The 10,677-nt window shown below is 53.4% G+C and overlaps 1 protein-coding gene across 3 annotated transcripts; it reads left to right on the top strand.

Annotated features, from left to right (window-relative positions):
* The first annotated feature begins 1,182 nt into the window (after positions 1–1,182).
* Positions 1,183–10,646, top strand: E2F1 (E2F transcription factor 1). Of its 3 annotated transcripts, none has more exons than XM_039864097.1 (7): positions 1,183–1,589; positions 6,139–6,229; positions 6,572–6,791; positions 7,895–8,047; positions 8,772–8,886; positions 8,981–9,203; positions 9,330–10,646. In XM_039864097.1, the coding sequence occupies exons 1-7, from the start codon at positions 1,329–1,331 to the stop codon at positions 9,575–9,577; spliced, it is 1,311 nt and encodes a 436-aa protein (XP_039720031.1). In that variant the 5' UTR covers positions 1,183–1,328; the 3' UTR covers positions 9,578–10,646. The 3 variants fall into 3 exon arrangements, with proteins under 3 accessions (XP_039720031.1, XP_039720033.1, XP_039720032.1); XM_039864099.1 differs by having other exon boundaries at positions 1,188–1,616; positions 9,330–10,643; XM_039864098.1 differs by lacking the exon at positions 8,981–9,203 and having other exon boundaries at positions 1,188–1,616; positions 9,330–10,643.
* Positions 10,647–10,677: the final 31 nt, after the last annotated feature.

Raw genomic sequence — 10,677 nt, 5'->3', positions numbered from 1 at the left:
GAAACCGAGTGTGGTCAGTGCTGGAACAGAGGCAACATCCAGCAGTGGAGGGAGTGAGTAACTCTGGAGGGCTCTCTGGAGGAAGTGATGTTTATACTGGGCCTATGGATTTGATTCTTGTGTCTTAGCATGTGTGTGTGTGTGTGTGTGTGATCCCCACCAGATGGCAAGCAAGTTCATAGAAAATGATCAAGTCTTTCACATCTCTGCCCTCAGTGTTGGCACAAGGCCTGGCACAGAAGAGAGGACAATATTGGTGAAATCAGCTGACCTGGGCAATGAAAATGGTGATGGAAAGGTCCCAGGGCCTCCGGATTAAATAAATACATTTTCATGTTCAGCATCTTTACCTCTTCCCTTTATGAAATCCAACATGGAGTTAGTTTAATTGTGGACATTCCTCAAAGTATTGCAAACATTTGTTACCTCTCTGTTCTCCTTCCTCTCTTTTTCACTAGACTGTGAGCTCCTCAAGGTCTGAACTAAGAATGGGGCACAGAGCAGGCTCTCAAACATTTGTTGAACGAAAGAAAGAACGAATGAATGAGTTCAAGCAGAAGCTGTGCACAAGCTATTGAAGATAAAAAGAGGCTTGGAGGAAACCCCCCGGCTATTTTAGACCAGACGTCCCTCCCCATTTCCTGAGATCCGCCTTCTACTTGAGCTCTGGCTGAGAGGAATAGGGTGGGTGCAGGATTTGGAAGTTAATGGCACACCTGGGGCAATGTGTCTGGGTCTTTGAGATGGGCATGAGAACCCAGAAAAGAGGAGGGGCAGTTTCTAGAGATCTGGGCTGAGGGCCTTGGGGCTACAGGTATGTGTGTGGGGGTCATATGGGATCTGCTGGCGGTGAGATGTGCACAGAGGACGCTCGATCCCAAAGATTTCCATGGAGAGATGAGCAGGGTGGGGTGTGTCAGGCCGCCACGCCTAGCGCAGGGGCCGCCCCGCCTGGGGGCGGGGAGTGCAGACACGCCTAGCACCGCCCTGACAAAGCTGCGCGCGCCCCGCCCCGCGATTGGCCGCGCCTCCTCGCACCGCCGCCCCGTCCCGCCCTCCGCTGCCGGTTCGGCGCGCTGCGGCCAATGGGGGCCGTTGCTGTCTCCTCCGTCACATCCCAGACAGCCAATGGTAGCAGCGCTCGGCAGCTCGTGGCTCTTTCGCGGCAAAAAGGATTTGGCGCGCAAAAGTGGCCGGGACTTTGCAGGCAGCGGCGGCCGGGGGCGGAGCGGGATCCGGAGCGGGATCAAGCCCTCGCTGCGGCCTGCCGCAATGGGCCCGCGCCGCCGCCGCCGCCTGCCACCCGGGCCCCGCGGGCCGTGAGCGCAATGGCCGTGGCCGGGGCCCCCGCGGGCGGTCCATGCGCGCCGGCGCTGGAGGCCCTGCTCGGGGCTGGCGCGCTGCGGCTGCTTGACTCCTCGCAGATCGTCATCATCTCCACGGCGCAGGACGCCAGCGCTCTGCCGGCCCCCGCCGGTCCTGCAGCGCCTGCCTCGGGCCCCTGCGACCCCGACTTGCTGCTCTTCGCCACGCCGCAGGCGCCCCGGCCCACACCCAGCGCGCCGCGCCCGGCGCTCGGCCGCCCGCCGGTACAGACATCAGGGACACTTGACCGAGTGCGCTGCCTAGACCCCCACGCAGACCCGGGGTGGGGGGCGCGCTTTTCGGCAGGGAGGCATTTGGGACGGGGGAGGGGTGGGCTGAGGCGCCGGGGCTGGGCGGTGCCGAGCCTGAGTGGGCCTCCGGGCCCCGCCCCAGGGTGCCGGGTGACCTCGGGCCAGTCCCTGTTTGCTCAGCTTCCATACCAGAGCCGGTCAAACTCAGAAATAATAATGGCCCACGTGTATTCAGCTGGAGCTACCTGCATGCCAGGACGCTGGCCCACTTCAGGCCTGCTAAAACTTAAAACTATACTGTGAGCACGATGTTGTCACTGTCCATCTGAACTGAGGCCCAGAGAGGGGAAGTGACTTGCCCTTGGTCACACGGCTGCAAATGGTGGGATTAGAGTTTGAACTGAGGCCTTCTGGCTTCAGACCAGAACTTTTTGGCTGGGTAGTGGGTATCGTTGCTTGGAGGAGAAGTGGGGCATCCTGGGGCCAGACCGTTGATGAGCCATTGAAGAGGCTCTCCTTCCTGCCTCGATACTCCACTGCCAGGTGCAGGCCTGGGCCTCTGGGCCTCTGGAGACAGGGCTCCTGGCTGGGAGGCCTTCTCTGCAGGGGCGGGGTGGCTGGGCCAGCTGCTGATCCCCTCCCTCTGCCTGTCCTTCCATCTGCCACCCTCCACCCTCCCAGGCCCTGGTTGCCATGGAACCTCATTAATCAGGCAGGCAGACCCCTGGGGCCCTGTGCAAGTACTGAGTATGCTAGGCCTCTGGGAGGTGGAGAGGAAGCCCCCAGTGTCAGGAAGAAGTCTTGATAAAGTGCTCCCTGAGCAGCAAGAGGCTAAAGATTGATTCAGATTGGGGGATCCAGAAGAGGTGGCTGAATTAAATGGGGAGAAAGGAATAGAGGCCTGGAGCTTGGACCTACGGGCTGCAGGACAGGGTGGAGAGACCAGTTCGACTGGTGCAGCCTGTGGGTGTAGGTGGGGCAGAGGCAAGCCGGCAGGGACTCCTTAAGCGGGACTGGGGTCTCAGTGGGGTCTTGGAACAAGTAGGGTGAGGCAGGCAGGGCCCAGGGCAAGGGTGTGGAAGCTGCCCAACTATTGATGGGGGCCTAGGTAGCAGCTGGTCCCTGAGGCAGCCCCTAACCCTCTTGGCCCCTTGCCTAGTGCTGCCTTCCTTCCGGAATCACGGAGATGCTAATAATAATAATAATAGCGGCACCATTGTTTTGAGACTGTTTCGTTTGTCAAGCTCTAAGCCAAGGACTTTATCCAATTAACTGTTAACCCTCTCAACAACCTTCCCCTTTTACAGATAGGGAAGCTGAGGCCTAGAAATGTTAGAACCTTCCCTGTCATTCAGCTAGTGAGTGGTGGGACCAGTCCAAATTCCCTGATTGGTTAACAGTGGGATGCCTTGCCTGCTGGAGATGTTTAGAGTGTGAAGGAAACTCAGGGGCCCTTCCCCATCAGTGATGTTGGTGGGGGTGCTCTCCTTTCTTGTCTCCTATACCCCAGTGGCCACCCCTGCGGGTACCAGCTTGGGGCCTGAATAAGTGTCCTCCATTTAGTTGACAAGTAAGTACTCAGCAAGCCCTGGGCTTTGGGTCCCGCCCTTAGGGAGCTGAACTCCAGGCTCAAAAGGACTGGGCCAAGGAAGCACGCCCTCTGCTCCACCCCCAGTTGTGTCGGGTAGCCTCAGTGGGCCTCAGCGTTCCACTCATTCAACGGTTGTTGAATTAGCACCATGAGGTACTAGGCACAGGCAAGAAAGGGGCCTCTGTCCTCACAGTACTTAAGGGTTAGTAGGCATTTTCTGCCGGTGGACAGGGTTGGGAGCTGGCACCATCCTGGAGCTGAAGTCCAGAAAAATGTACCCAGCTTTTGCTCTCTAACACCCCACTCCCCAATTCTTGTACCTGTGGGTAGCCACTGGTCATATGATCTGTGGCTTCCATGGATCTGCTCTGGCATTTGGGACATTCATTGAAACAAGCTACAGGCTCAGCTTCTACACCAGTGAGTATTCATTGAGCACCTTCTGCATATAAGGCTCTGCAATTCATCCATTCCTCCTAGCCCTTCTGTCTACCTTTACTCTGTTGTCATGGCTATTAAAAAACAAAATATACATAGACAAAGTTATGAGACTAAAAAGTTGAAGAGGGCAGGATCCCAGTTCCATCCATTTATCCTTCTGTTTTCCTAAGCCTTTTTGTTTTAGGTGGTAATGACAAGTTCTTTTTTCTAAAGCTTTGAAAATTGAAGTTTTTCTTTTATTTCCATCTTCAAACAGTGCACCATCCACACTTTACAGATAAGGCAACAATCCCTCATGGTCCTCCCCTTCATCCATGGGTTTCCCCTGAAATGCATCCTATAATAACAGTAACTAAACCAGAGAAGAAACTTTATGAGCTTTTTTTAGTCCAAAAATGGGTTATATAAATGCATTGCCCTAAAACAATTTTTTTCTTATCAGTGTCTTTGCGAGGATTCTGTGTCAGCCTGTGTCCTTGACAATCGAGTGGTATTCCAGGGTCTGGATGAACCATAGTTTCTGTACCCCCTCCCATGGATGAGGATTTGAGTCATGCAGATTTTTTTCACCAGTGTTCTGTGTGTCTTCACCCCTGCCTTTTGGGACCCCTGTGCCAGGATTTCTCGAGAGTGTTGGCAGAAATGGACATCTATCTACTTGAGCCCTTGTTTTAGTGTGTGGCGTTGACCTGTCTCCAGGGTTAGCAGGGGCCTGGCTTCTGGGCTAGGCTCTCAGGAAGCAGGACCTGTGGTGGATATTAACATGGGCTCTGTGCCAGCCTATTAGGGTTCAGCTCGTGCTTCCGCCTCTCACTGTGTGACCTCTGAGGTGGAGGTTATGACAGCATCTGCTGTAAGGTCTAGTTAGAGGGTTTGATGAGTGAATGCAGCTGAAGCAGTTACTTAGCAGTGCTCAGTACACAGGAAACACCCAGCACGTGTTAGCTTTTCTGTCTCTGGGACACCCAAGGGAATCCATGGATGTGTGTATGTGAGGGAGTGTCTGGGTCCATCAGCATGTGGGGAAGTTCATTCTGCAAACATTTAACCCCAAACCCAGTGCCTGCCTCCGAGGGGCTCCCTGGCTTCTCGATGAGACAAACACATCTGCAGAAATTTGCGGTGAGAGACAATGTGGGAAAAGGTTGTGTTTGAGGTAGTTCAGAGGGAGGAGAGGTGCAGTCTCTATTGCAGGATCAGACAGATTTAAGTGCTGGATAAAGTGCCTGCTCACAGAGGTGGAAGAAGCAGGTATGAGGGTAGAAAGGAGGGAGGCATGGACTAAGGCTTGGAGGCACAGGTTTGTGAAGAGACATGTCTCAGCAGAAGTTCATGTGGAGAAGCAGTGACAGATGATACCAAAGTGGAGGGAGACAGATGGAGGCAGGGAGACCAGTGGGGAGATGGCTGAATGGTCCAGATGGGAGGTAGTAGTGGCTTTGGTGATGGGATTTCTTGGCAAGTAGATATGATGAGGTCAGCGGAAGGGCTAAACGAGGTTCCTGTTGGTGGGGAATAGAGGAAGGCAAATCTGGGTTTGGGTGCATTTGAGATGCCTGTGAGACTTTCAGGGCATCCTGGGCAGGAATCTTGGCTCTTCCATTTCCTAGCTCTATGACCTTGGGCGTGTCTGGGTTTCAGTTGCTTTAAAAATCTGCAAAATGGGGCTATTATTGTGCTGCTAGTCCATAGGATGGAATAAACTATATACAAAGCACATGGTGAGCATCAGCTGCCGCCATGTTCACAGATAGTCAGAAACCAGAGAGAGGTGGTGACTTGTCCAAGGGACCTGTATCTGAATGGTTTAAAGCAAACATTTATTATCACACAGTTTCTGTGGGTCAGGAATTTAGGGGAGACTAAGCTGGGTACTTCTGGTTCAGAGTCTGTTCTGAGGCTGCGGCCAAAATGTTGGTCTGGCTATAGTCATCAGAAGGCAGGACTAGGGTTTGAGAATTCGTTTCTAAACTCACTTATGTTGCTGTTGTGAGGAGGCCTCAGTTCCTTGCCACTTGGGCTTGTCCTTGCTACTTGAGGTCCTGCATGACATGGCAGATGGCTCCCCCCAGAGTAAGTGATCCAAAATAGCAAGGAGGAAGCTCCACTGGCTCTGACCCAGTCTCAGAAGTAACAAACACACTGTCACTTTCATCACACTCAGTTCATTAGAAGCAAGTTACCAGATCTGGCCCATATTTAAGAGGAGGAGAATTAGGCTTCATGTTTTGAAAGGAGGCATATCAAAAATATTAGACATTTTGAAAGCGCTATAAGCCCCCAGGTAGGTAGTGGTGGAGCTGGGACTTGACCTAGGGTCTTCTGCCTTCTAGCTGAGTGTTTCACCCTGTGTGGTAGGATTGTGTCCCCTAGGATCTTTTTCTCACACACATAGGTGTCCCAGTAGAAAAACAGATGGGGCGGCCCAGGAGCCTCAGCCAGGTCTCTTGTATCCTGTTTCTGAGTATTCTCCCATTGTTTTTGCCATAGGTGAAGAGAAGACTGGACCTGGAAACTGACCATCAATACCTGGCTGAGAGCAGTGGGCCAGCTCGGGGCAGAGGCCGCCACCCAGGAAAAGGTACCCATGTAGCTCAGGCTGCAGCAGGCCCCTTGCTTGGGCCTAGGTCGAGAATATGGACAGATAAACATGCTTGCAACCAAGCTGTGGTCTGTCAGGCCTGGGTCTGAGCCAGGCCTTTGGGGGCCCTGAGGGGCAGCTGGAGTGGCTGCCTGACATGGGGTGCGGAGTTCCCCAGCTGGAAGAGGAGTGCTGTGGGAGGCAGGCAGCCTCCCTGCTTGGCCTCGCCAGGAGGAGCTATCTGCCCACCGCATCCTCATCCTACCCTGCATTGCCAGGGAGGCCAGCCCAGCTGGGGTTGGGTGTAGTGCTAATTGGTTCTGCTCTGCCTGCCACCCCCAGGTGTGAAATCCCCAGGGGAGAAGTCACGCTATGAGACATCGCTGAATCTGACCACCAAACGCTTCCTGGAGCTGCTGAGCCGCTCGGCTGATGGCGTTGTCGACCTGAACTGGGCAGCTGAGGTACTGAAGGTGCAGAAACGGCGCATCTACGACATCACCAATGTCCTCGAGGGCATCCAGCTCATCGCCAAGAAGTCCAAGAATCACATCCAGTGGCTGTAGGTACCCGCCAAACAGGAGGGTAGGAAGAGGCACAGGCCGGGCCAGCCCGAAGGAGCCACATCTCCACCTTATAACTGAAACCAAGGCTTAGGGAGGAGAGTTATCTTTGCTGAGGTGACAGATGCAGGAAAGTACATAAATCTTGCATATCCAACTCACTGCAACTTTACATATTTCTTCACCTGTATAACCACCATCTGGATCAAGATAAAGAACATTTCCAACACCCCAGAAAGTTCTCTCGTGGCCTTCCCAGTTGTTGCCAAGCCCTTATACCATCAGGTTACAATTGTTCCGGCTTCTGTTGCCATAAATGAGATGGTCTAACATAGCTATTTTAGTCTTGTTAATTTTTTGTAGTATATCTTTTTTGTTTGTTTGTTTTAGTTTTAAGTGTACAATACATTGGTTAGACATTTATATAGTTTACAAAATGATCTCCCTGATTGCTCTTTCTCTCCTCGGGCTCTCTACCTAGCCATTCCATTAACACTAACTGCATTCCCTATGTTGTGCTCCCCATCCCCATAATCATCTATCAACTACTAATTTGTAGTTCTTTAACCCTTCACCCCATTCTCCCAGCCCCCCAACCTCCCTCTTCTCCGGCTGTCACCAGATTGTCCTCTGTATTTGTGAGTCTGTTTTTGATGTTCTTGTTGATTCTGGCTTTATTCTTTCCTTCTCACCTCTTTCCTTGGTCATCCTACTTCTCTCTCCTTGCATATCTTTTTTTAGTTTTCGATAGATAATTTCATTCTGCATCTTTGCACTTGACAATGTGTCTTAGAAGTGCTTCCGCGTCTGTACGGCTAATGTATTCACTCCCTTTTATACAACTGGGTGGTATTCCACGGCACGTCTGTCGTTGTTTACTTACCCAGCTCCCTCTGAGGGACAGGTGGGTATTTATAGACATTCAGGCCTTTAAACCCATGCCAGTCTGAGTTGGAGCTCAGCTTCAGCCCCCAGCTGTTTCCCAGCCGAGGAGCTAGACCCAGAGAGGGGCAAGGGCTTACCTGAGTCTCACAGAACAGAGGCAACAGCAGACTGGGCAGAGGGACCAGGAGCTGCTAACCCTCCCTGCACCTCCCCTCAGAGGCAGCCATGCAGCAGTGGGGATCGGTGGGCGGCTTGAAGGACTGACCCAGGATCTCCAGCAACTGCAGGAGGACGAACGACACCTGGACCACCTGATCCACATCTGTACCACGCAACTGCGGCTGCTCTCTGAGGACACCGACAGCCAGCGATATCCTTGGACTTCGTGGAGGGCAGGCCTGGTGGGCTGGGCCCCCCCCAGGTGGGACTAGAGAGGCTGCCCCAGGCCCTGAATTCAGGAGAGGGCTCTGGCTTTGAATTCAAGTCCTAGCTCAGCATTTACTCACTGTGTGACACTGGACAAGTTATTTAACCTCTCTGAGCCTCAGCTTCATCTGTAAAAAAGGGAAAAAAACCCAATTCCAGAATTGCACAGATTAAAACAAGGAAAGCTAGTACCAGCAATAATAAACATTTTGTACAATGATTCAGTACACGGTACATGGTTGTAGCTTCAGGGTTAGATATATGCGTTTTTGTCTTCCATTCACAAAAATATTTATTTTAAAATAAGCTTTTTTTTTTTTTTACACTGAATACCCAAATTATGTTTATAAATTTTGAAGACCACCACTAATTGACACCAAGATTGTGGGTCAGAATAAATTCTCAGCACCAGGCCTAGAGTTCTGTTAAGTAATTTACATGAAATTATTGCCAGCGGCCATCATTACCTTGGGGTTAGATGGGTAGAATGGTCTTATTCTGGAAATTGAGGCTCAGGAGCATGAGATAGGCATAAGCCCCAACTATGTGCCAGGCCCTAGTGAGGGGATGGAGAGGACTGGAGAGAGTAGTAAGCGGAGGCTCTTCCTTAGCTGTCTGGGTGGGTGGCCCCGGAGGTCAAAGGTTATATGGTCCTTGACTCTACCAACCCTGGCCTACGTGACTTGCCAGGACCTTCGTAGCATTGCAGACCCTGCAGAGCAGATGGTCATGGTGATCAAGGCCCCTCCTGAGACCCAGCTTCAAGCCGTGGACTCCTCAGAGGTGAGACATGGGATCCCAGGCCTGACCAGGATAGGTTGGGCTGGGATGGTGGTCAGCTGATCCTCAGTTTACCCTGCTTGCTGCCTCCACCCAGACCTTTCAGATCTCCCTTAAGAGCAAACAAGGCCCCATCGATGTTTTCCTGTGCCCTGAGGAGAGTGCGGGCGGGGCCAGCCCTGGGAAGACCCCGTCCCAGGGGGCAGCTTCTGGGGAGGAGGACAGGGCAGCTGACTTTGCCACCACAGTGCCACCACCATCATCTCCCCCATCATCCCCTGCCACGGATCCCAGCCAGTCCCTGCTCAGCCTGGAGCAAGGTGGGTGAAGGTGGGTGGATGGGGTGGGACAGGGTCCCTCCCCCAGCTGGGTAGGCAGGCATGACAGCCCCATCTGCCATCCTTGCCGGGGGTGTCCCTGGCCTGTGATGCTCCCCATCTCTCCAGAACCTCTGCTTTCCCGGATGGGTAGCCTGCGGGCCCCTGTGGATGAGGACCGCCTTTCCCCGCTGGTGGCAGCCGACTCACTGCTGGAGCAAGTGCGGGAGGACTTCTCTGGCCTTCTCCCTGAGGAGTTCATCAGCCTATCTCCCCCCCACGGGGCCCTTGACTACCACTTTGGCCTTGAGGAGGGCGAGGGCATCAGAGACCTCTTTGACTGTGACTTTGGGGACCTCACTCCTCTGGATTTCTGACAGGGCTTAGGGGGACCAGGGCCTCCTGAGATGCCCACCCACTCTCTGCAGCCCTGGAGCCCCCTTCCCCTGGCCGTCCTCCCTGCCTGATTAGAAATGTTTAATTTATACCCCTCTCCCCTACCTCCAGAAGCTTCTAGCTCTGGAGTCTGGCTACTGCCAAGAGCTGAGCAAGCCAGGAAGGAAAGGATTGTTTGTGGTGTGTATGTGCATGCACCTAGCACCCAGTGTGTTTACACAGGGTTAGTGGTGTGTGAGTGTGTGTGCGTGCGCGCATGTACCGGGGAATGAAGGTGAACACATCTGAGCGTGCACTGAAAACGCCCCAGTGTGTCCACGTGTGTATGCATGAGTCCATGTGTGTGCATGGTGGGGGCTCTAACTGCACTTTTGGTCTCCTTGCTCCAGGGGCCCCATGAGGCCCAGGGTGGCCACCTGCCCCCAGAATTGCTGCGTGCTGACCAGGCCAGGTGGTGCAGCCTTGGCCTGCTTGTTTGCAGGACAGTGAGAGCACTTCTGTCGTCTTAAAAGGTTTTTCTGATCGAAGCTTTAATGGAGCGTTATTTATTTATCAAGGCCTCTTTGGCAAGCCCTGGGGCACCAGCAAAGGGTAGGAGGGACGTAGGGCTGATGTCCCAACTCCTTATACCCCTGAGCAAGGGCAGGTGTCCCTGAGCTGTTCTTTGCCTCACTCCGGAGGAGCTGAGGCCTGAGTGGTTTATTTATTGGGAAAGTGAGGGAGGGAGACAGACTGACTGACTGACAGCCATGGGTGGATGAAGCGGGGGTGGTCCCTCCCCAGGGGGTTACTGCAGGGCTCCGGCAGCCCCCCAGGATGGATGTGAGATGGGAGAGGTGAGTGGGGGACCTTCACTGATGGTGGCTGGGTGGGTGAAGGGCCTTCCCCCAGCCCAGATCACAGGGGTCCCTCCTCTGGCATTTGAAGGTGCCCCCCCCCTCCACTCCACTTCTTGCTCTGCCCCACCCTCAAATCTGCACTTTGATCTGCCTTCCTTACAGCTCTGTTCCCTCTTGCTTTGGTTTTAATAAATATTTGGATGGTGTTTGGGCCAGGTTTTGGGACTATGTACTGGGAACAA

This window comes from Pteropus medius, unplaced genomic scaffold, assembly GCF_902729225.1.
Source record: "Pteropus medius unplaced genomic scaffold, Ma_sr-lr_union100, whole genome shotgun sequence".
In the NCBI taxonomy this organism is placed as follows: domain Eukaryota; kingdom Metazoa; phylum Chordata; class Mammalia; order Chiroptera; family Pteropodidae; genus Pteropus; species Pteropus medius.
Note: the sequence above shows the minus strand (reverse complement) of the source record. Positions and strands in the feature narration are given on the sequence as shown.

What these genes read in the sequence shown, in the direction of transcription:
- E2F1 (XM_039864099.1), top strand. Translation starts at nt 1,329, where the DNA reads ATGGCCGTGGCCGGGGCCCCCGCGGGCGGTCCATGCGCGCCGGCGCTG. An exon ending in AAGAATCACATCCAGTGGCT is followed by an intron (nt 6,792 to 7,894) that starts GTAGGTACCCGC and finishes ACCTCCCCTCAG; the next exon opens with AGGCAGCCATGCAGCAGTGG. An exon ending in CCTGCTCAGCCTGGAGCAAG is followed by an intron (nt 9,204 to 9,329) that starts GTGGGTGAAGGT and finishes CCATCTCTCCAG; the next exon opens with AACCTCTGCTTTCCCGGATG.